A 25,082-nucleotide genomic window follows, 5' to 3' on the forward strand; every position below is an offset into this window, starting at 1 on the left:
GCAGACATGTTGAACAATTACTTTGTGTCACTATTTACAGTAGAGAAGAGGTCACCGTGCTGGATATCCCAAGGAAACTAATATTGAATCAGGGACAGGGACAGGAACTCACCCAAATTAATGTTAAAAAAATAGCAGTAATGAAGAAATCAATAGCGCTAAAGAGTGTCCAATCCCCAGGATCAGGTGAGGTGAGAATGTTGCAAATGCCCTAACCATAATCTTCCAAAGTTCTCTCGACTCGGGAACCACTCCTTTAGACTGGAAAATTGCACATGCCACTCCATTATTTAAGAATGGTGACAGAGGGAAACGAGGGAATTATAGACCAGTTAGCCTAATATCTGTTGTTTGGGAAATTAGTAGAGTCTATCATTAAGAATAATGTGCCTGGACATCTTAAATTTCAGCTCAACAGAGAGCCGGTATGGATTTGTAAATAGTAGGGCATGCCTGACAAACGTGATTGATTTTTATTTGAAGAGGTGACTAAAGTAGTGGGCAAGGGACTGTCTATGGATGTTAATTATATGAGGCTCCAGAAGGCATTTGATAATATCCTTCATACAAACAAGACTGTTAACTAAAAATGAAGCCCATGGAACTAAAAGTAAATTATTGACCTTTATTAGCTGAGCAGTAGGAGACAAAGGCTGGGATTATGTCTAGGCAACAGGGGTCTCAACCTCTGGCAGAAGAGCTGACGAGAGCCTCATGTTATAAAGCTTGGCTCGGGTATAAAATTAAAACCTGACCTTGGCCCGACCCGACCACAGCGAACCCAAACCCGACCCGAGCCAGAGTCCTTTAATTTTTTTTCACGCCCGACCCGACCAGACACGAATATCGTTCATCCGTTCAGTCAGCAGGCTATTCCTGCAGATGTGGCTGTGAGGAATCATGGGTAAGCCTGATCCTGTGACTTCTCGGAAGCAGCACCGTCCAGCCAGACCTGACCCGACCAGAGCCCAAATGCTGGATTCGGAATTTAGACCTGACCCGAACCTGACCCCTATACACGTAGGCTAGTTGGGTTCGGGTCAGGTAGCCAGGCTTTACAGTGTCGCCTCCTCAGGGGAAGACCCGCTGGATCAAGTGCCAAATAGTGATGCTATTTTTAAATGCTAAAGCCCTAATGGGCAGGTGGTGAGCTCAGCTTCCAATTAATGGCACTAAGCGCCTCATGGAGGCGGGAGCTGCCTGCCTGGCACCAGCGGCAAAGGCAAGTGGCAGCCATAATGAGACCTGCCACTGCATTGCTGAAGAGAGCAGGCAACTCCTCAGAGGGCCAGAAGCATAAAGGGATAAGATGGAGTGGAAATGGCCAAAACAGAGGTACTGCGCACATTCTGATGCAGGATACCAGAGGGCCCGATAATTTTAAACTTGAAAAAAAGTTTTCCTTCATCCCACAGAGAACCCAACAGCTGTGCACTCATGTGCACCAGAATGTTTCAGTTCACTGAAATCTCCGATATGAATTACAGTTCTAACCTGTACGGCCTGTTAACCAACTCCTAAAGGAGCTCAATGGGTTCATAATTGGAGGTAAGTATGTTTCCCGTTCCCGCGCCCCCACCAAATACTTTGAATATTGCAGACTGGCTGGGAGGCAATGGGATCCAGAAGCGACCTCTGGGACCTCGATTTTTAAATCACACCTGCACCAGGTCCCAACCCCGCTGGCAATTAAAGATCCGGTCTATGATATCGCACAAAGTTCTGTATGAGGGCCTTAACTATTCACCATATTTACTGACAACTTAGAAGATGGGATAGAGCCACAAATCCAGATTTGCCAATGACACAAAGATAAGCAGCATTGCAAGCAACGTAGATGGAAGCATAAAGTACAAAGTGATATTGATAGATTAAGTGAATGGCAAAACTGTGGTAAATGGATTTCAATACAGGCAAATGTGAGGTCATTCACTTTGGACCTAAAATGGATAGTACAGGGTACCTTCTAAATGGTAAAAAACTAGAAACAGTGGTGGTCCAAAGAGACTTGGGAGTCTGGGTACATAGATTATTAAAAAGTTAGGAACAGGTACAGAAAATAATCCAAAATGCTAATGGAATGCTGGCCTTTATATCTAGAAGGCTAGAATACAAGGGGAGTAGAATTCATGCTTCAGCTATACAAAGCCCTATTAGACCATGCCTGGAGTACTGTGAGCAGTTCTGGGCACCACAACTTAGGAAGGATGCAATGGCCTTGGATTCCCTGGAACTTAGGAGGCTAAGGGTGATTTGATAAAAGTCTTCAAGATATTTGGGAATGAGATAGGGTAGATAAAGAGAAATTATTTCTGCGGGTTGGGGAGTTTACGACTAGGGGGGCGTCAGAGTCTAAAAATTATGAAACACTTCTTGGACACTTGGAAAATAATATGATATGATTGGGCAGAGTCAACATGGATTTGTGAAAGGGAAATCATGTTTGACAAACCTGTTGGGAGTTTTTTTTTGAGGATGTTACTTGTAGCATAGATAAAGGAGAACCAGTGGATGTGGTGTATTTGGATTTTCAAAAGGCTTTTAATAAGGTTCCACACAGGTGGTTAGTAAACAAAATTACAGCACATGGGATTGGGGGTAATTTACTGCAATGGATTGAGAATGGGTTAACAGAGATAAAACAGAGAATAGGAATAAATCGGACATTCTCAGGATGGCAGTCTATTACTAGTGGGGTACCGCAAGGATCAGTGCGCAAACCACAGCTGTTTAAATCTATATAAATGACTTGGATATGGGGACCAATTGTAATATTTCCAAATTTGCGGATGATACAAAACTAGGAGGGAATGCAAGTTGTTCGGAAGATGCAAAAAGGCTTCAGGGGGATTTGGACAGGCTAAGCGAACGGACAAGAACATGGCAGATGGAAATAATGTGAATAAGTGTGAAGTGATCCACTTTGGAAGAAAAAACAGAAAGACAGAGTATTTGTTAAATGGTGAGAAGTTGGGAAGTGTTGATGTCCAAAGAGACCTGGATGTCCTTGTTCATGAGTCACTAAAAGTTAGTATGCAGGTGCAGCAAACAATTAAAAAGGCAAATGGTATGTTGGCCTTCATTGCAAGGGGATTTGAGTACCGGAGTAAAGATATATTGCTTCAATTGTATACAGCCTTGGTGAGACAGCACCTGGAGTATTGGACAGTTTTGGTCTCCTTATCTAAGGAAGGATATACTTGCCATAGAGGGAGTGCAACGGAGGTCCACCAGACTAAGAGTTTTGAAGAATGAGAGGTGATCTCATTTTACAAAATTCTTGCAGGGTGTGACAGGGTGGATGTGGATAGGGTATTTCCTGTGGCTGTTGAGTCTAGATCAAGGGGACACAGACTCAAAATAAGGGGCAGACCATTTAAAACTGAGATGAGGAGGAATTTCTTTACACAGAGGATGGTGAATCTGTGGAATGCTCTACCCCAGAGGGTTCTGGAAGCTCAATTTTTGAGTTTGTTCAAGACAGAAATCGATAAGATTTCTGAATACTAACAAGATCAAGGGATATGGGGATAGTGGAGAAAAATGGCATAGAGGTAGATGGTCAGCCATGATCTGTTTGAATGGCAGAGCAGCCTCAATGGGACGAATGGCCTACTCCTACTTGCTATGATCCTTCTACATACAAAGGGTGGTAGAAGTTTGGAACTCCTCAACAAATCCCAATGATGCTAGATCAATTGTAAATTTTAAATCTGAGATTGATGGGTTTTTCTTATCCAAAGTTATTACAGGATATGGGGCAAAGGTGAGTATATAGAGTTAGATTACAGGTCAGCCACGATCTCATCAAATGGTGGAACAGCCGACTCCTGTTCCTATGTTCCAATGTAACTAGTATCACAGAGCATTAGCTGAAAATTTAGGTGCAAGGAGAATGGAATTTTCTTGGTCCTGTTAGGAGGCTAAAAATTATTTGAAGTGCAGTGAACCATCTCTGTATTACTGTGAGATTCATGTCATACAAAATATATTCTACATAGATTATCTTTTGTTGAATAAAGGATTAATGAGTCTTATTTTGTGGAAATTCAAATTAAGATAGTGGCTATCATTTTTACTGCCAGCATTTCTATGCAACCAGAAATAGAAATTAAAGAAACCTACTGACAGTACACAGTGGCGCAGTGGTTAGCACCGCAGCCTCACAGCTCCAGCGACCCGGGCTCAATTCTAGGTGCTGCCTGTGTGGAGTTTGCAAGTTCTCCCTGTGTCTGCATGGGTTTCCTCCGGGTGCTCCGGTTTCCTCCCACATGCCAAAGACTTGCAGGTTGATAGGTAAATTGGTCATTATAAATTGCCCCTAGTGTAGGTGGTAGGGAAATATAGGGGCAGGTGGGGGATGTGGTAGGAATTTGGAATTAGAATAAATGGATTGGCACAGACTCGATGGGCCGAACGGCCTGTTTCAGTGCTGTATCTCTAAATAAATAAAAATAATACTGTTACTATCATACTTCTTAAGCAGTAAAATACTATATATCCAGCATGAAACTTGAATGTATTCTACAGCTGGATCAGCAAAATAAACACTTGATGCAATGATGCAGGATATTTTCAACACTGGAATGATAATTTGCTGGAATTTTTTTTTTACTTTTGAGACTTGGAAGTCCACTAACTTACATGAGAATGAGATCCGTAAGAAGTTCCCTGGCTTAAAAAAAAAAGTGCGTTGAGTTAAGTCAAGAGTACCGCCATGGGGCTGATAATTCTATGCGTAGTGCTCAAAGGGTTGCTGGGTATTGCGTGTATCTCACTTATTAGCTGCTGAGGCTATTCAATGCCAAATGTGCACACTGATCCTTCGTGTGGATCCCATGCACTGTCAGCACATGACAGCCTGCAAGGCTCATTAATGTCGCTGTTCTTATGCTAAGTACCCACAGCTCTGCACCCATTTGCAATGGAGACTCAATGGAAACCTGCAAATAAATGGAAGGCCTGCATTGGAGAATGACCTTTTTCTCTGCATCAGGTCCCACTTTCTTGCAGGACCTTCTACACTATGGCCTCCAATACACAATCTGTGAATCAAGTCTTTTATTTCTGAAAAGTACTTTAAAATGGCACATAAAAAAGGATTGCCAGCAGTAATGGAATGTTGTCATCTTGTCTATGTGGTTGACAAGAAGCATGTCTTTTCTCAAATTTAAAGCCATTAAAACCAGTTGACTGGGTAAGGATGACCTACTCCATGGAAGAGTCTGTCTTGCCTATCACTGGAATGTCAGTGCCAGGCCAGCGGTTTTCCACAAGATTATGACTAGACCATCACCATGATAATTAAAGACATCAAGACTTATGCGAGGAGCATTTGAACTTCTGCAGCTGCACTTCAATATTCTGTTGTACTGCAGAAAACACTTTCCTAGAATGCCAGCAGTGATGCTTCACATAGTACTTCTGCCTGTAGAAGTCTCCCTTAGTCAGTGTCATAGCTGATAACATTGTCTCTTCTGTGCAGAAACTCAAATACCAAAGTACCTTTCACTTGTTCAATCCAGGGTAAGTGGAGGATGAGAACACTTAAACTTGCCAGTTGCATCCAGCACAAATTGCCCAAGTGCCTCTGTTTTCTCAAGTGCCACCTGGATAATTTCAAGAAGCATCTGATGTTATCACAGTTGCTTTAAGTTGCATTGTGTTCTTATACCATTTAATATTCAGAAACTGAACAAATGAACCCGAGTGACTAAGGGGAACTAGTCTGATGGGATTTGACAGTGTGACAGAGCTGAATTAATGTACACAGTTGAAGCAATATTGATTCAACTCAAATCATACTGTCAAAATGAGGGACTACACCCCAGTGATATCATCAGCTATCACTATTTAAACAATAACAAAAAAAACATTGCTCATAATTCTTGGTAAAAATTATTACTGATGCTCGGACTCTTAATTTACATTTAAAACTAGCAGATCTCATGGAATTTCACATCAGTAGTCTGGGGAATTTGTGCACATTTTCTGATGTTGAGCATGATGGATGATAATCCATCCAACAATAATTGTATCTTTTTTCAATATAGTTTGTGTTTCATGGCACAGCTCATGGATAAAATGTGTGGCTGCATAGTAACATGACAAGTAATGAGTTGATGATTCCAGACACTAATTTCATAAATTATAGTGGGAACTTATTGATTTATCAACTATGTTAAATATATGGATCATTTGAATTCAATCAGTAGTTTAATTGTTTAAATTTAGCCAGTACTAATTACTAAAGTAGCAAGTTACTTAATTAATTTAAATCAGGTAGTTATTTATTAAATTCAGTCATTAACTGATATAATTATTACATTCACTCAGTAATTAGTTCAGTTTATTACTGAATTTGATAAATGTGGACAAAGTACTGGGATATGAAAGAGAAACATCTAATGTTTCTGAGGGAAAGGGCAAAAGAATTAATGGAGACACTAGAAGTTTAATTCAAGGTTTGAAACGAAAGCGATGTGTGCGGAAGGACTGTAATACCTGTTTTCACAAAGGGAGACAGAGTTAACTTGGCATTTACATGCTAAGTAGTTTAACAACATGATTAGAGAAAATTTTGGAATCTTTAATGATAGATGAAATCACTAAATACTCAGAAAAAGAGAACACAATTAGAAGCAGTAATCATAGAATTCAGAAAGGAAGATCATGGTTGACAAACTGGATAGAGTTCTTTGAGGAAGTAACAGATATGATGGATGGACAAAACACAGTGGACGCTAGCCAATATTTAACCCTCAATCAGCATCATTTAAACAGATTGTCTGGTCATTTATCTCATTGCAAAATGGAGGAAACAGAGAGTAGAAGTAAAGGGCTGTTACTCAGAGTAGTTAGAAGTGAATAGCAGTATCCCACAGTGGTCTGTTTTGGGACTGCCTCTGTTCACTTTTGGATGTAGGGCATGATCCTAATATAAAAAGGTATAGTAAATAATTAGTTTAGTTTAGAGATACAGCACTGAAACAGGTCCTTCAGCCCACCGAGTCTGTGCCGACCATCAACTACCCATTTTTATACTAATCCTACACTAATTCCACATTACTACCACATCCCCACCTGTCCCTATATTTCCCTACCACCTAACTGTACTAGGGGAAATTTATAAAGGCCAATTAACCTATCAACCAGCAAGTCTTTGGCATGTGGGAGGAAACCGGAGCACCCGGAGAAAACCCATGCAGACACAGGGAGAACTTGCAAACTCCACACAGGCAGTACCCAGAATTGAACCCGGGTCGCTGGAGCTGTGAGGCTGCGGTGCTAACCACTGCGCCGCCAAAGTGATTTGGAAGGGAATATTGATAATATGTCAGAATGGACAAAAATGTGGCAGATAGAATTCAATGTCAATAAATGTGAAATAATGTATTTTGCCAAAATAAGTGTCATACAGGCCCCCACCTGTCAAGAGTGAGGCACATTGCTTTTGTCATATGAACATTGATTTTGAACTGTTGCTGGAGCGAGGAAATGACTTGAACAGATCAGCCCTGGCTGGAAAAAACATTTGCATAATAACAGACGGAGCTTGTGTAGAAAAAGGACCAGTCCTTGACACATTCAACCCACAATGGATGTTGATCACCAGACAGTGAGGGAGTGGGGAAGCGCATTCCAGGGTTTGCTGGGGTGATGAAAACCACAGGGGTCAGGACTGGTTGGACCAGCTGCTCGCATGACTAACTGGCTGTTCCAGGGTTTTTTGAACTAGCCACAGAGAGTTTGAACTCGGAAAAACTGTTTGCTCCTGGACTGAGACGATCTCTCCTGTCTGCTCCCATCTCCTTCTCACAAGCCTCTGAATCCACTGAAGACACATGAATCCCAAGAGACAGAAATCTCCTACAGCGAACAAGGTTTAAGAATAATACTGGGCACCAATGAAAAGCAAGATCTACCTACAATCAAGGACTCTACAGTGAGCTTGAAGAACTAACAAAAACTCTTCAGATATTGTCTCAAATTTTTCCACTTGATTTTTTTTCTTCTGCTCTTTTCTGTCTCTACTTGCATGTATCACGTATGCTTGCAAGCGTGGGCACTTCGTGTATCCGTAGGCATCAACCGAATTAGAGTTTAAGTTTAATAAATTTCAACTTTTCTTCTTTAAACCTAAGAAAACCTGTTTGTGCTGGTTTCTTTGCCTTATAATTGGAACGCAGTGAACAAGGATTCACCAAGGGTGAACTAAAAACATGGTGTGTTTAAAATTAAACCCTGTTATGGTAAGACCAGATGAAGGCTGAGAGGGACCCCCTGGACACCTTTCTCACCTGGTCGTAACAAAAGTAATAATTAAACTTTGACTGAGGAAAAGTTAGGTGATATAGAAGATCAGAAGGATTTGGGGGTCAGGTTCACAAGATATTCACAGCATCATCCCAGTAGTTATGGCCATTATAAAACTAATAGAGTACTATTGTAGAAAGAGAAAATGCTGGAAACAGTAAGCAGATCAGGAGAGAGATACAGAGCTGATATTTCAGCTCAATGGAATACTGTGCTGAATTTTATCAGCACTCTAGGAATGGGCAGGGAAGTGGGGGTTGCCCATAAAATTGTGAGGGAAGGGGGGAGGTGGTGGGCAGAGGGTGCCTGGAGTGCCCGTTGCCTTCCGATGGCATTCAATTTTGTCAGGGATGAGGAAGGCCAAGGACGGCCTTCTCACCCAGAGGCCAACTGAGGCCCTTAATGGCCACTTATGAGCCTCTTCCTTTCATGGATGGCTTATTATCAGTGATGGGGACGCCCTCCGCCACATGGGGAGGCTGCCCAATAACACCAGATGGCCTCCCTGTGGGCTGGGAAGGTGCCCTCCTGCTTGAGCAATCTCTGCCCCATGGAGAGCACCCGGCGGCATGCCTGCAGTCCAGGGCTCCATGGCTACTCCTGGGTCCCGGGCCTATTGCAGTAGCAGCAATAGCCACTGCTTCCTCTAATTGGCCAACAGCTCTTAGGGTGGGATCTTGTCCCTTACAGGGGACGTCATCCCCAATGGGGGAAAGTTAATTACCTGCCTGCCGTTGAATTTGGCTGGCGGTCTGATAGAGGGCTCAGGCAGGTCAGCCACCGCCAAAATAAAATCCAGCCCCCTCTGTTGCAATAGCAATAAAGATATAGAATATTAAAATCAAGATGCAATGGTGAATCTATGTAAAACCCTTGTTATACCATAGTTTGAGTACCGTAGGCAGTGATGGGCAACAGAAAGTTAACAGCACAGACTCATTAGGGTGTTGCCTGGTATGAGGAAAAACAACTACAAAGATAGAGTTAAAAATTGCAGCTGATTTTGTTAGAAGAAAGGAGTTTACAGAGCAATATATAGTGGTGTTTAAAATTATGAAGGTATGAGACAAAGTGGAAAGAGCCAGATTCTATCCATTGGTTTACAGGTCTAGAATAAGGCAAAGATGTAGGATAAATGTAAGGGATTTAGGAGAGAGAGTAGGAGAAAGTTACTTTGAGAGATTTGTGAGGCTGTGAATACACTCGTTAGTGCCTGAAGCAGAAATAATGCAAACAATTAAGGTGGTTGAAGAAAAACAGTATAAAGGGATATGGAAACAGGGTATGTACATGGGATTAGAAGTACTGTTCGTATGGAAGATAAACACCAAAAGAGACTGGTTGGGCTAAATGGCCCATTTCCATTTTGTAGTTTCTAAGTTATTTTAGTGGCTTAATTATTGACAACAAGTCAGTAATTTAGTTATAAGGAAGATCACATGAATCTGACTTCACTGAAGTTTTTTTGATGAAGATATAAACAAACCCCTCTTTTTAAAATTGCTTGTGGCCTTCCTTGGTTTCCACACAAATTGGTCATGTATACAATCCATTTTAAACAAGTTTCATCACATTTATAGCAACTAGGATTTTTATAAAAATTAAATTATTGTTTTGAAGCTGCAATAACCAGTGAATTATTCCAGAACTAAGTGGGTGTCCAGCCAATTTTATGCACTCCACAGTGAGAACAGTAATACATGAAGATTTCCTGTTGACTCCACAGCAACCCTGAAATGCTAAACCATGAAAATTTGACTCACTGGCAAAATTCTAGAAACCTGATACAAAGAATAACAAAGAAGAAAGATTTGATACCAACTTTAGCAAAGCTTATACTTGACTCATTTCTTGGCACTGCCAAGAATTTGAAGAAACTTGGATCTTAGATCAGGATTTGCATTCATTTGTATTTGATTATGACATTCACATTAGTACAATTAATGGGGATAGTTTTAACCTTTGACAATAGTGTAAAACAGCTGATAACAGATCAGCCACTCATTTTACACGATCACTGAAAGTTAAAATTTGTCCCGTGGTTCGTAGCCTTGGAAGAACTACACTCACTAGAACAGAAATGTACATTTATTCCTTGTTCAACCTGGATTCAAACAGCTCAGCTTAATCCCAGTAAAAATGAGTCTGAATGCAAGTCATTTTAAGTTATCTCTATAAAGTTTCAATCAGAAACAACATATCTTGCTACTATAGTGTAAACTCAAATGCTAAAGCATAAAAGTCCCCTGTGAGAGCCTGGATCTAAAATATTTAATTATTCACTCCATATTTCAAGATGAAAATTCTTTCCCATCAAATATTCAATGAAAATTTTAATAAGAGTCATTGCAGAACTTCCACAGTTTTGCTCTTTTTGTTGATGTTTATAAGAATACCACCCAGTCATTCTGTTTTATATAATCAAGTCTGGACATCATTTCTAAAGGTATTAAGTCATTTAAATCTAATATAAATCACCAGTACTACAGTAATCCACCTCATTGTTTATTTACACTTCTGTAACACAAGGCATCCAAAATGAAATAGATCAAGCTGATGTAAAATACACCTAACAAATCTGATATGACATTTATAGTCTGAACTAGGCCAAGGAAAAATTAGGTGCCTTCTTAAATGCCACATCTTGAGGTAGTCACTGAATCATCTCACATGTAGAATTTTAAGCATATTGATGAGTCCACATTGTCTGCACTATTATTCATGTAGGCATTATATATAAAATTATCACCCATTATTCTTTTTGAATAATATTTTTATTGCTATTCCACGCTGAAAGTCCCTTGCTTCCATTGTACTTCCATCCTGACCATTTTCAGACATGGGCTTCTCTGCACTTTTCTGTGATTTACGAGATATACTCTAGGGTGTTTCACAATGAAGTGCAATGCTTCATGATACTGCAGTGCTCTATTTTCTCAACTCCATTGATTACTTGACTAACTTTCGATACTGTATCCCCTCACAGTCCTTCATTGTTCTCAGTCTGTGGTTGAAACTCTAAATCATGATGTCCCCCAAAGATCTTGCTTACTTTAAGTCTTAATGTTCTGCATGAGTCCAATAAATGACTCCCACCTGTCATCCTTGCTGGGTCTACCTTTTGTTGCTTTTCACCTTATTGGTAGGCTTAGCCTTGCTATCTTCTCTAATTCGCATCAACAACTCTTAACTCCCTGTAATGCCCAAGGGCATTAAAGAAAAACATGAAAAATGCTACAATTTCTAGGCAGACTACTCTAACATTACTCTTGCACAACTTGACAGAACACAAGAAAAAGCTGGATTCCCAGTAAGTGATGTGTTTATCACCTTCAGTAATCCTCCTCACATCTCCAATCTGAAGAGGTGAGAAAGAATCACCTTAGATTGAAAGGCTGGCACATAAGAAAGAGAGAAAGATCACCTTACAGCATGTTGCAGCATGTCTTTCAGTTCCCACTTTTATCAATATCATTGTAGTTATTGTTGTTTCAATCTTCTCTCCCTTGTTCACTGCAACCTGTCCTGTACTGAATGTATTGTAATCAAAACTTATCACTTCCTGTAGTTCATTCTTTCCTAGGACTTCAAAATGTGGAGTTTCTTACCTCTGTTCTTCATTCTTCAGGTTTTTAAAGATACAAGCCTTGAGTCACCAAGCTGTGACTTCTTATTACAACTTCACTCCCATTCTTGCCAACATCAGTGATGTTGCGCACTCTGGGTCTTAGCCTTGAACTTTAGTTTCTGAGTTTACGAGTAGAGATACCAAATTACATCAAATACTGATGGCTTCAAGTTCCTCTCCCAGGAAACACTATTTCCATTGTTTCACTTTCTGTTCTGTCCAGGTAGTGATTAGGGTAGAGGAGTGGGGAGGTAGAGATAATGGCAGTGCTCATAACATTCACATTTTAAATACATTTCTACAATCAGCAAAGTTTAGAAGAAAGCACAGCCATTGGGACCATGAGTCACAAAACACATAGTAGTAGTGGGCTTTGTGACTCAAATGCAATTAGTTAGTTTCTTTGATTTATGTTGTTACTAATCAAACCAGACTACCACTGTCAGACTTAATCAGCACCACAGCTGAAATGACTTTGTGAATGTTGTAATTATTATTATTGGTTAGGAATTCCTTCTTGGGTTAGATCCCATAAGAAAGATCAAAATGGGGGAAAAGCTTAATAGCACCCAATAATGGGTGCAGGGATCACGCTGCAGGATTGACCTGTGCTCGTTTGTTCTGATGCAGGATTGACCTGTGCTCGTTTGTTCTGATGCAGGATTGACCTGCGCTCGTTTGTTCTGATGCAGGATTGACCAGTGCTCGTTTGTTCTGAACAAAGAACAAAGAAAATTACAGCACAGGAACAGGCCCTTCGGCCCTCCAAGCCTGCGCTGATCCAGATCCTCTATCTAAACCTGTCGCCTATTTTCTAAGGGTCTGTATCTCTTTGCTTCCTGCCCATTCATGTATCTGTCTAGATACATCTTAAAAGACGCTATCGTGCCCGCGTCTACCACCTCCGCTGGCAACGTGTTCCAGGCACCCACCACCCTCTGCGTAAAGAACTTTCCACACATATCCCCCCTAAACTTTTCCCCTCTCACTTTGAACTCGTGACCCCTAGTAATTGAATCCCCCACTCTGGGAAAAAGCTTCTTGCTATCCACCTTGTCTATACCTCTCATGATTTTGTACACCTCAATCAGGTCCCCCCTCAACCTCCGTCTTTCTAATGAAAATAATCCTAATCTACTCAACCTCTCTTCATAGCTAGCGCCCTCCATACCAGGCAACATCCTGGTGAACCTCCTCTGCACCCTCTCCAAAGCATCTACATCCTTTTGGTAATGTGGCGACCAGAACTGCACACAGTATTCCAAATGTGGCCGAACCAAAGTCTTATACAACTGTAACATGACCTGCCAACTCTTGTACTCAATACCCTGTCCGATGAAGGAAAGCATGCCGTATGCCTTCTTGACCAATCTATTGACCTGCGTTGCCACCTTCAGGGAACAATGGACCTGAACACCCAAATCTCTCTGTACATCAATTTTCCCCAGGACTTTTCCATTTATTGTATAGTCCACTCTTGAATTGGATCTTCCAAAATGCATCACCTCGCATTTGCCCGGATTGAACTCCATCTGCCATTTCTCTGCCCAACTCTCCAATCTATCTATATTCTGCTGTATTCTCTGACAGTCCCCTTCACTATCTGCTACTCCACCAATCTTAGTGTCGTCTGCAAACTTGCTAATCAGACCACCTATACTTTCCTCCAAATCATTTATGTATATCACAAACAACAGTGGTCCCAGCACGGATCCCTGTGGAACACCACTGGTCACACGTCTCCATTTTGAGAAACTCCCTTCCACTGCTACTCTCTGTCTCCTGTTGCCCAGCCAGTTCTTTATCCATCTAGCTAGTACACCCTGAACCCCATGCGACTTCACTTTCTCCATCAACCTACCATGGGGAACCTTATCAAACGCCTTACTGAAGTCCATGTATATGACATCTACAGCCCTTCCCTCATCAATCAACTTTGTCACTTCCTCAAAGAATTCTATTAAGTTGGTAAGACATGACCTTCCCTGCACAAAACCATGTTGCCTATCACTGATAAGCCCATTTTCTTCCAAATGGGAATAGAACCTATCCCTCAATATCTTCTCCAGCAGCTTCCCTACCACTGACGTCAGGCTCACCGGTCTATAATTACCTGGATTATCCCTGCTACCCTTCTTAAACAAGGGGACTACATTAGCAATTTCTCCAGTCCTCCGGGACCTCACCCGTGTTTAAGGATGCTGCAAAGATATCTGTTAAGGCCCCAGCTATTTCCTCTCTAGCTTCCCTCAGTAACCTGGGATAGATCCCATCCGGACCTGGGGACTTGTCCACCTTAATGCCTTTTAGAATAGCCAACACTTCCTCCCTCCTTTTGCCGACTTGACCTAGAGTAATCAAACATCTATCCCTAACCTCAACATCCGTCATGTCCCTCTCCTCGGTGAATACCGATGCAAAGTACTCGTTTAGAATCTCACCCATTTTCTCTGACTCCACGCATAATTTTCCTCCTTTGTCCTTGAGTGGGCCAATCCTTTCTCTAGTTACCCTCTTGCTCCTTATATATGAATAAAAGGCTTTGGGATTTTCCTTAACCCTGTTTGCGAAAGATATTTCATGACCCCTTTTAGCCCTCTTAATTCCTCGTTTCAGATTGGTCCTACATTCCCGATATTCTTCCAAAGCTTCGTCTTTCTTCAGCCGCCTGGACCTTATGTGTGCTTCCTTTTTCCTCTTAGCTAGTTTCACAATTTCACCTGTCATCCATGGTTCCCTAATCTTGCCATTTCTACCCCTCATTTTCACAGGAACATGTCTCTCCTGCACGCTAATCAACCTCTCTTTAAAAGACTTCCACATATTAAATGTGGATTTATCTTCAAACAGCTGCTCCCAATCTACATTCCCCAGCTCCTGCCGAATTTTGGTTTAGTTGGCCTTCCCCAAATTTAGCACTCTTCCTTTAGGACCACTCTCATCTTTGTCCGTGAGTATTCTAAAACTTACGGAATTGTGATCACTATTCCCAAAGTAGTCCCCTACTGAAACTTCAACCACCTGGCCGGGCTCATTCCCCAACACCAGGTCCAGTATGGCCCCTTCCCGAGTTGGACTATTTACATACTGCTCTAGAAAACCTTCCTGGATGCTCCTTACAAATTCTGCTCCATCTAGAGGGCGGCACAGTGGCGCAGTGGTTAGCACCGCAGCCTCACAGCTCCAGGGACCCGGGTTCGATTCCGGGTACTGCCTGTGTGGAGTTTGCAAGTTCTCCCTGTGTCTGCGTGGGTTTTCTCCGGGTGCTCCGGTTTCCTCCCACAAGCCAAAAGACTTGCAGGTTGATAGGTAAATTGGCCATTATAAATTGTCACCAGTATAGGTAGGTGGTAGGGAAATATAGGGACAGGTGGGGATGTTTGTTGGGAATATGGGATTAGTGTAGGATTAGTAAAAATGGGTGGTTGATGTTCGGCACAGACTCGGTGGGCCGAAGGGCCCGTTTCAGTGCTGTATCTCTAATCTAAAATAATCTAATCTAATCTAGACCTCTAACACTAAGTGAATCCCAGTCAATGTTGGGAAAATTAAAATCTCCGATCACCACCACTCTGTTGCTCCTACATCTTTCCATAATCTGTTTACATATTTGTACCTCCATCTCACGCTCGCTGTTAGGAGGCCTATAGTACAGCCCCAACATTGTTACCACACCCTTCCTATTTCTGAGTTCTGCCTATATTGCCTCACTGCTCGAGTCCTCCATAGTGCCCTCCTTCAGCGCAGCTGTGATATCCTCTTTGACCAGTAATGCAACTCCTCCACCCCTTTTACCTCCCTCTCTATCCCACCTGAAGCATCGATATCCTGGGATATTTAGTTGCCAATCGTGCCCTTCCCTTAACCAAGTCTCAGTAATAGCAATAACATCATACTCCCAGATACTAATCCAAGCCCTAAGTTCATCTGCCTTACCTATTACACTTCTTGCATTAAAACAAATGCACCTCAGACCACCAGTCCCTTTGCGTTCATCATCTGCTCCCTGCCTACTCTTTCCCTTAGTCACGCTGACTTCATTATCTAGTTCCTTACAGGCTTTAGTTACTACCTCCTTACTGTCCACTGACCTCCTCATTTGGTTCCCATCCCCCTGCCACATTAGTTTAAACCCTCCCCAACAGCGTTAGCAAAAGCACCCCCAAGGACATTGGTTCCAGTCCGGCCCAGGTGTAGACCGTCCAATTTGTAATAGTCCCACCTCCCCCAGAACCGGTCCCAATGTCCCAAAAATCTGAATCCCTCCCTCCTGCACCATCTCTCAAGCCACGCATTCATCCTGACTATTTCTTTCATTTCTACTCTGACTAGCACGTGGCACCGGTAGCAATCCTGTGATTACTACCTCCTGAGGTCCTACTTTTTAACTTGGCTCCTAACTCCCTAAATTCTGCTTGTAGGACCTCATCCCGTTTTTTACCTATATCATTGGTGCCTATGTGCACAACGACAACTGGCTGTTCACCCTCCCCCTTCAGAATGTTCTGCAGCCGATCTGAGACATCCCTGACCCGTGCACCTGGGAGGCAACATACCATTCGGGAGTCTCGTTTTCGACCACAGAACCGCCTATCTACTCCCCTTATAATCGAATCCCCTATGACTATAGCCCTTCCACTCTTTTTCCCGCCCTTCTGAACAGCAGAGCCAGCCATGGTGCCATGAACCTGGCTACTGCTGCCTTCCCCTGGTGAGCCATCTCCCCCATCAGTATCCAAAACGGTATACCTGTTTTGGAGGGAGATGACCGCAGGGGACACCTGCGCTGCCTTCCTGCTCTTTGTCTGCCTTTTGGTCACCCATTTCCTTTCTCCCTCAGCAATCCTAATCTGCGGTGTGACCAATTCGCTAAACGTGCTATCCACGACCTCCTCAGCATCGCGGATGCTCCAAAGTGAGTCCATCCGCAGCTCCAGGCCTGTCATGCGGTCTAACAAGAGCTGCAGCTGGACACACTTCCAGCACGTGAAGGAGTCAGGGACATCAGCCATGTCCCTGAGCTCCCATATTGAGCAAGAGGAGCATAACACGGGTCTGAGATCTCCTGCCATTTTTAATCTTAAGCTTAACTTAGTCTTAACCTAGATAAATGAAAAAGGAACGAAAGGTTTTTACCAATCACACGAAAAAAAAAAGAAATAGAAAAAGCCTTACCTTATCTACACACCACCGAGTCCTTTTTTTTTTGGTTAGAGGAGGAGGGCGGGTGGGAGACACTACAGGTGTAGTGTCTCGGGTTCAGCCGCTGCCCAAATATATAGGACTTACTTACCCAGCTGCCACCTCGCTCTCCCTGTCGCCGCTGCAAAAAGAAACCAGCTGCCACCTCTGATGCAGGATTGACCTGTGCTTGTTTGTTCTGATGCAGGCAGCACGCAAACTTTGTGCTGCTTGCTAATTTGAATGATAGTAGTTTGCAGCCCAGCGCGAAACACGCTGTTGAGTGAGTGCATACCTCAGCAGGGGGCTCAAGTTCATGTGAGGCTAGAACTACTTAAAGCTAGCCTGCATGATTTAAAGCTAGCCTGCACCTCTTAAAGGGAGATGCATTCTGACTGGAGCAGGGGTTGGAAATTGCTGGGGAAGACATGTTGAGCAGGAACATCTCTGACTAATGGTGCAACAGGGCAGAAAGCATACTCCAAGGTTGTCTAACGCAGCGCTGAAGGTCTTGGTATAGAAGATGAAGGTGAAGAGATATGTCCTCTAACCACAGGGGGCCAAGAGGCCTTCCAGACAAACTCTGAGAATGCAATGGGAGCAGCTAGCTATCATGGTCAATGCAAGCAATGTTGCCCTGAGGATCTGGATATAGTGCTGCAAGAAGTTTAATGGCTTTGCATGAGTGATCAAGGGAGTGAATGAATCTTCAAATCTCATATCCTCATAACTGAACCATGGACCTCAGACACTGTTCAGTTCACCATCATTCCCCCTTCACACACCTATCAACAATCTCTTTCAATCAGGACACATAACTGACATTCATACCTTCACCTCATCCTCACACACTTAACATCGTTGCAAACCTCATACCCCGATTTCACAGCTTGCACACACTGCCAGTTCTTCAACAATGACAGCCACATCACCCAAACACATTGCACCACTGACACTTCCCTCATGCAGGACACGGTGGTGCATAAGTACCTAACTGGTGGGGGCAGGCATAGCTGCATGTCCTTACCCCCATGATGCTTTCCATCATTGTAGTGGCTATGACTAAGGCCAAGGTCAATGGCGGGGCTGAAACCATTAAAGATAACCGTATGCTCATACCTAATCCTCCTTCTCATATCCCACAATCTCTTCTGACTCACAAGCTACAGATGGTTCATGCATGCACCTCTTGCTTTATCCCCTCCCCTCACCACAACCCTAAATTTGTGCCTAACACCTTTCACATCCTCCAAAATTGCCACCTGGCCAGGCAGTGATTGAAGAGCAAGAGATGGAAAAGCAGGAATACAGTGATGAAGAAGAAACACTGTCATTCAATCTCACACTCAGAGTCACCATCTCAGATACTGACACTGCATGTACCTTAGTGGGTAAATTAAAGGTGGGATCTGCACAGTGAGACATTGGACATGAATGGCCTACAGCCATGGCAGGAGATAAGGGTAGCGCTGGATGGTGAGGTGGCACACATGTTCTTATGCAGAGGACCCAGATGAGGACTTTGATGGAGCAGCCTACAGTAAAAGACTGATGGTATGCATAATGAAATGCTTGGTGCATTGGCAGGCCTGCCAGAAAGCCTGCTGTCAAAGAGCTTGGAGGAATCTGACATCAACTTAGCACAGGGTTTTGCACAGAGCTTGGAGCCCATCCTTTGCAGCTCACGCAGAAGCCACCTACGTCACGTGCTGCAGTGGAAGTTCAGACTGAAGTCTTGCAAGCTCAGCCTTGCTGCCATAAAATTATTGTCTGCTCCAGCCTGGCAGGAGCCTGATGCATGAAAGTTCATGGCCACAATCACCTGCTCTGAGGCTGCAGTTGTGGATGCAACAGGTAGCAGATTTCAGTAAGCACCTCCATAGTGTAGCGTAGATGTCACATGCACTGTTCCTCACTGGGATAGAGTTAGGTGAATTGCTGCCTGAAGACCCTGGATGGATATGGTCTCCTGCTGAGAGCCCTTATCCCCAACCTCATCTTTCTGCTTTGTGCAACTTGTCCTCCTCTGTGGTGCCTCTGCTTATTCTTCCTGTCATGATTCTTATTTGTATATTAATTGTGTTTAATTGTATGCAGGTGATGGGTATTAATTGGGGTTTCACTTCAGCACATATAAACACTTAATGAAACAGTGCTGTGGCTGAGTTGGGAGGTGTGTACATGTAATGTTTAATTCTGTAAATAATGAAAAACTGAGTAAAGATTGGGTCCAGTACTATCCTTTGCCAACTGGCTTTCTGGATTATAACAATGCTGGGGGTCAAGTGGGATACAAACTATTACACCCATGTTTGTGAACAAATAGTCTGAGCAGAACCTTTGAAATCAGGACCAAGTGCTTTACCACATGTCGCACCACTCCCTGTAGACTTCAGCAACTTTAAGTAGCAGCACAACCATTAAACATTTCTACAAACTCAGCAACAGTGAGTAGAAATCAATCAGCAACTTTCCACTGTACGAGGCTAAGAGAGGGCATTAGCTGGCATGTTGAGGTTGAAAATGGCATCATTAGCGACAAATCAACATTACATGCTGACTGACGTCATGATGCCTACTCTGCATACCTCTGGTACATGCTCACTGCATCTGTACTAATGCCCTTACAGATCAGAATGTGCGCATGTGCCACGGATGCTATTTTGGAACAGAAATAGCACCCATAGAGTCAAAAACATAGGCACTGCGCACCCAAATTTTGCGGCAAATGACTCTGTCTAAGAACACAGAAACATAGGAACAGCAGTCGGCCATTTAGCTCCTCGAAGCTGTTCGACCGTTCAGTGAGCTCTTGGCTGATCTACAAACCAACTCCATATACCAGCCTTTGGCCCATATCCTTTAATACCTTTGGGTTCACAAAAATCTATCAATCGCAGATTTAAAATTAACAACTGATCTAGCATTAATTGCCATTTGCAGAAGAGTTCCAAAGTGCTACCACCTTTTTATGTAGAATTGTTTCCTAATTTCACTCCTGAAAAGTCTTGCTCTAATTTTTATGCTATGCTTCCTAGTCTAACCTCCCCAACCACCAGAAATATTTCTTGTCTATCTACCCTATCTGTTCCCCTTAATATCTCCACTTACCCATCATGATATTCAATGCTCATTATGCCTACAAAATGGTGCATTTATAATGAATGTCAGAATTAATACCAGATCTGCACCATCATGAAAATCATATTTTAGTTCTGGGGCCACAACATGTTCTACATATTTGCCAATTTGAGTTGCATTAAGATGAAAACTCCATTGTTCTACAGGATTGAGTGTGCTGAACCAAATGGAAATGCAAGCAAAAATGAATTAGATAAAAGACTCTATTTGGTCTAATTCATCAGAAACAACTCTACTTGTACCGTTTGATCTGTGATCCACATCTCAAATCACTCCTGTCTCTTCGTATTTCATTTGGTGGTGTTAGGTTGTCTTTTTCGCATCATGGAAGCGAGATGCATTCATGACCGGAAAAAAATCATGTTTGCTACTGTGATGAACCCATGTGCCTTATCAAGTAATTTTAAGATGTCATTCGCATGCATAATTTGTCATTGGACATGACAGGAGCCTCAGAAGATACACCAGTTTGTCATAACTATAGGCATTAACAAATTTGACTTTTTTTTTGCAGTAGTATTGCTATTATTGAATCTATCTTGAGAAATTTGTGAAGTTAAACTGTGGAAATAAATATTTTTAGACTCACCTTAGTCAAATAAATTGAACAAAAAGTTGGCTTATCATGCTGATCACCTTGGAACTGAATTGTTGCGAACAGCTACAGCTCCACGTTTCCAATCTTTTCTTTGCGTGACTTTTATCACATTGTACAGAAATAGATGCAACAAGCCCTCTGCCAAATCTGTCTCCGTATCTAATCCTGGATTAAGTAACAAGCTGGTGGGCCAACACATTCCTTCTTCCTTTCTGATAAAGGCCTGAGTCGATCAATTAATTGTCTCTATGGATTATACCGTAAACTTTCTTTTCTTTATATAATTCAATGCCTAAAATTTGACATACCCTAAGTTTTTTGTCTGCGGGAGTCTGCACTAAAAGACACTGAAACATTTATACCATTAAAGTGCAGATATGTATGAGTGTTGTTGCTACCAAACTAATATTAATGAATATCAGACAGACAGTTACAAAGTATTATTTCATAGTATATTTAAAAGGTAAATCCAACTTTCAACATTTTGGGATAAAATTGTTTCCTTTACTATTGTGCACAATGTAACACAATATGATATACACTCCAATGGGTGAAACATAATAGAAATAATCTAACAGTCTGTCACCTCCTAATATAATCCATCAGAGAAGACATATTGTCACAAAAGTTTTTTTTTAGTGCAAGTTAAGAGTTTTGTGTGCTTTTAAAGACTGAGAAAAAGTGTTTTCTCTGAACATTGAATGCTGAAACTTGGTGGTTGAACTGAGTGCATAGACTGTAAGACAACTGTTTCCAAGCAACTCAACAGGGAAATGACAGGAAGATTTATGGCTGTCACATGATTTATTGTTAAGAGTTTCAGTTTCAGTTTTGAAGTGTGAAAAAGGCCAGGGAGCTGGAAGCAGCTAACAGTGAGCTGGCTGGGACCTGTATTTGCAGACCAGAGAAAAGACCTACTCTCTGAAAAAGATTTGCCTCTCTTGGAAAAAGAATTCCTCCATTTGAGGTGTGGCTATGGTCAGCCTGGAGAGAGGAAAAGACCCCTGGAGAGAGAAAATACCCAGAAAAAGAGGATTTGCTACTCTGTGGAGGAACAATGCTTTGCAGAGAAGAAGCCCTGCAATTTTAAAAGTAGCAGGTTCCTATTTCCTCCAGTCTCTGAACAATCTCTGCCTCAAGAGTGATTCCTCTTGAGTGTTGTCTCTTGTGTTTTGAGAGATCCGGAAAGCTCAAGAAAGCTTCTATTGCTAGACTGCTACTTCAAAATCCAAGCAGACTTGTTGCTACACCCTTTGCTGAAAGATCTGCGTGACGCCTGCTGCAGACGAATTGCCTTGAATGCTTACCCATCACGGACTATTTGTCAACCTCACCTGGAGAGACATCGAGTGGCATCTAACTATTTGGTGCTGGGACACCTCACTGACCTGGAAATATTCTACCAGAATGTTACAACCCAGTTATGTTATTATTCCTAAGAATCAGTTGTAAAGATAAAAGCCTTTTTCCCTGGTTAACTGGTTTTTGAATGTATGCGTGTGTGTGTATGAGGGTCAGGAAGAATAAGGAGTTATAAAATCTTTTCATATATCGATTTATCTCATTATTGTTTAAAACTTAGTTTAATAGTTAATTTTGTTGTTGTTTGAAGAAACCTAGTTTGGTGTACTTTATTCTGTGGGATAAATAAAGTGTTTAATTTGGCTATTTTTCCGGTAGGTGGGAAACTTTACTAATATGCTATAACCTGTGGAGTAGTGGGACTGAATTAACAGTGCCTTATTCGCACCTTGGTCGTAACGATATGAGTCAAATTAGTCTCACAAAACTAGCTGCAGCATTGATTTTGTGGACATCTACTAAATTGGCAGAGGTATCATGCAATTTCAACCTACTTCCATTTCATTTGGTTCCATTTAAAATAAACTCTATTTGTGGCAGATTCTTGTCGGTTCCACTTCTGACCATTGCAGAGTTAAATGGGGTGAATATGATCAGTGCACTGTGCTCCGCGGCGGCACACTCTGAAAACAGCAGCCTTCCGACGTGTAAGTGCTGCTGCACAGCCCCCGCGATATTAAATGCAGGAGCTGATTTTAAATGGAGGGGGCAGAATGGCCCCCGGTGACATAGAGGGGGTGGCCACTGCGACCCCGGCAATGGCATCTGGTGCCACCGCGCAGATGCTGGCACCATTTTTAAAGTGCGTCAAGCCCTTCAAGATATATTTAATTATTTAAAGGTTCCGGTGTGCTTAAAAACATTAATAAACGTTTAATGTAACATTGAATCCCCTATTCCACGCCCCCCCCCCCCCACCCCCACTGAGTCCTAAACACATAAATAAACCTATCCTCCCAAAAATACAATTTTGGAAATTCTGAACTTTCCCCACCGAACTTCCGTATTGTTGACCTTCAAGCCCTTCCCACCATCCCCACAAACAATAGGATTAGTTTTCCCCACTCCCCCCCAAACTCCTGCCTTGATAATTTTATTCCTCCCCCCTCCCCACTAGTGTCTCGCCTTGGAACTCCAACCCTCTGTCGGCAGGTAAGGTAAATTAATTTTATTAATGCCCATTTAAATATTTTAATGAAGGGGCGGGGTGGCCGCACTGAGACCTCGCCATCGCCGCTAATATCCAGTCTGGGCCACTCCTGCTCGCATTTTACGGCCTCCCGGCCATGACCCATGCGCGAGGAGCTGGTAGAATCCAGACCAATGTTTTTGACTTGGTAATTGGTGACTGGCAGTGATTTTGTTGGTGGTGCAAACCTTCACACAGAAGTTCAGTGTAACTTAAAGACTCAGTGCAATGAGTTGACCAATGAATCTGTGTCAAATATTCTTTAATTACCGAGATTTAACAACATAAAACTTGTACCAAAGTTAATCTTTAGAGTGTCAGTCAACCAAATGGATGTGACTATGGCCAGCTTGTCTAGTCTAGCATCAGCTTGTGCCATTAGTTCCACCCACGTTTGGCAGCTCCAATTATAAATAATTAGAGCAAAATTATAATTACTATAGCTCAAAGGAAATAGAAACTGGTTATTTTAAGGTTTGAATAATTTTGGAAATTCCTCATATTAAATTTGTGTAATATTGTATCATTCATATGAGTGAATCACAAATAAAAAGTCCTAACAGGTTAATATCAAATTTCTTTGATAAATCAAAAGTTGATCCTCCACTTGCAAAGAGGGAAACAGCAACTCCCATTTAAAACAATCCAATTTATGTTATCACTTCAACATAGAAGGCTTACCTTAAAGAGACGTAATATGTTGGCAACCATGATGGATACAGAACTTGCTGAAGCACCTATAACTGCCACCACTCGTTCTGGCTTGGTAATGATTGGTGGTCCTCCACTCATGCACTTCACATCAGTACTGTCTTTCTCAATCAAAGCTTGCACAAATGTCAATGATTGCTCCAAGGCATGGGTGTCTCTGGAACATGTGTCTAGGATCCGAGCTCCCAGTGTGATATTGGGAAGAAGTTCTTGATCATTATTGATCCTATCTAAGGCAAATAGCATTGCTTCCAGCCTGTGTATTCCTTTTTCTTTTTTCAGTTCTCCACAGTTAGCACCAGATCCGCCCCGAGAATGCACAGGAAAAAGTCCCCCCAGAGCAATGTCCCCATCGATTCTTATAGAATTCACATGGGGACGTGATGTTGCCTTCGGCTTTCCAATAACTGGATCAAACCAGTGAAAACTAGACAAAAACAAAAGTAAAGACAAATGTTCAGACCAAAAATAGAGATTTCTTTTACACGCCATTTCCTACTGAATAATCATTTCTGAAATAATACTGCCAGAAAAATACTGTCTTCAAGTCACTGTGTCGTTGAGTAGTGGCTATGAAATTATCTGGAAACCTCTTGGAAAACACAAAAAGAGCAGAAATCTCCCAAAAAGCATGTCAAGTAACATCTGTGGAGTTGAAATATGTTTACTTATTTCTTGCTGCATATTTTATAAAACTGTAAGCATTGCTGAGGTTTGTGGTTTTCTTTTGTCAAGTTTTAACTTAACAAATATCTTCACAATGTTTATTGTAGTTCTTTTAGTTTCTTGTTGTCTTTCTGTTTTGCATCAGTCAGTAGAAATTCTCCTGAGGTATAAGAACTAGTTACGCGTGTCCCGAACAAAGGTTATTAGCCCTCTTGTTGCCACTGAAATAAATCCAAAAGAGCCAGAAATAGGAGGTGTTGTCATCAATTATCAGATTCAAAGATTTAACA

At 42.1% G+C, this 25,082-nt stretch overlaps 1 protein-coding gene across 1 annotated transcript in view; it reads right to left on the reverse strand.

Annotated features, from left to right (window-relative positions):
• The window catches only part of LOC137383855 (metabotropic glutamate receptor 4-like), a 1,236,760-nt gene extending 1,212,142 nt beyond the window's left edge, over positions 1-24,618 (reverse strand). Inside the window, exon 1 of the mRNA XM_068057161.1 lies at positions 24,097-24,618. Coding sequence (XP_067913262.1) covers positions 24,097-24,618 — 522 coding nt within the window. The remainder of the gene's footprint in view (positions 1-24,096) is intronic.
• Between the last annotated feature and the right edge of the window lie 464 nt (positions 24,619-25,082).

Source organism: Heterodontus francisci, chromosome 25 (genome assembly GCF_036365525.1).
Source record: "Heterodontus francisci isolate sHetFra1 chromosome 25, sHetFra1.hap1, whole genome shotgun sequence".
Classification (NCBI taxonomy): Eukaryota; Metazoa; Chordata; class Chondrichthyes; order Heterodontiformes; family Heterodontidae; genus Heterodontus; species Heterodontus francisci.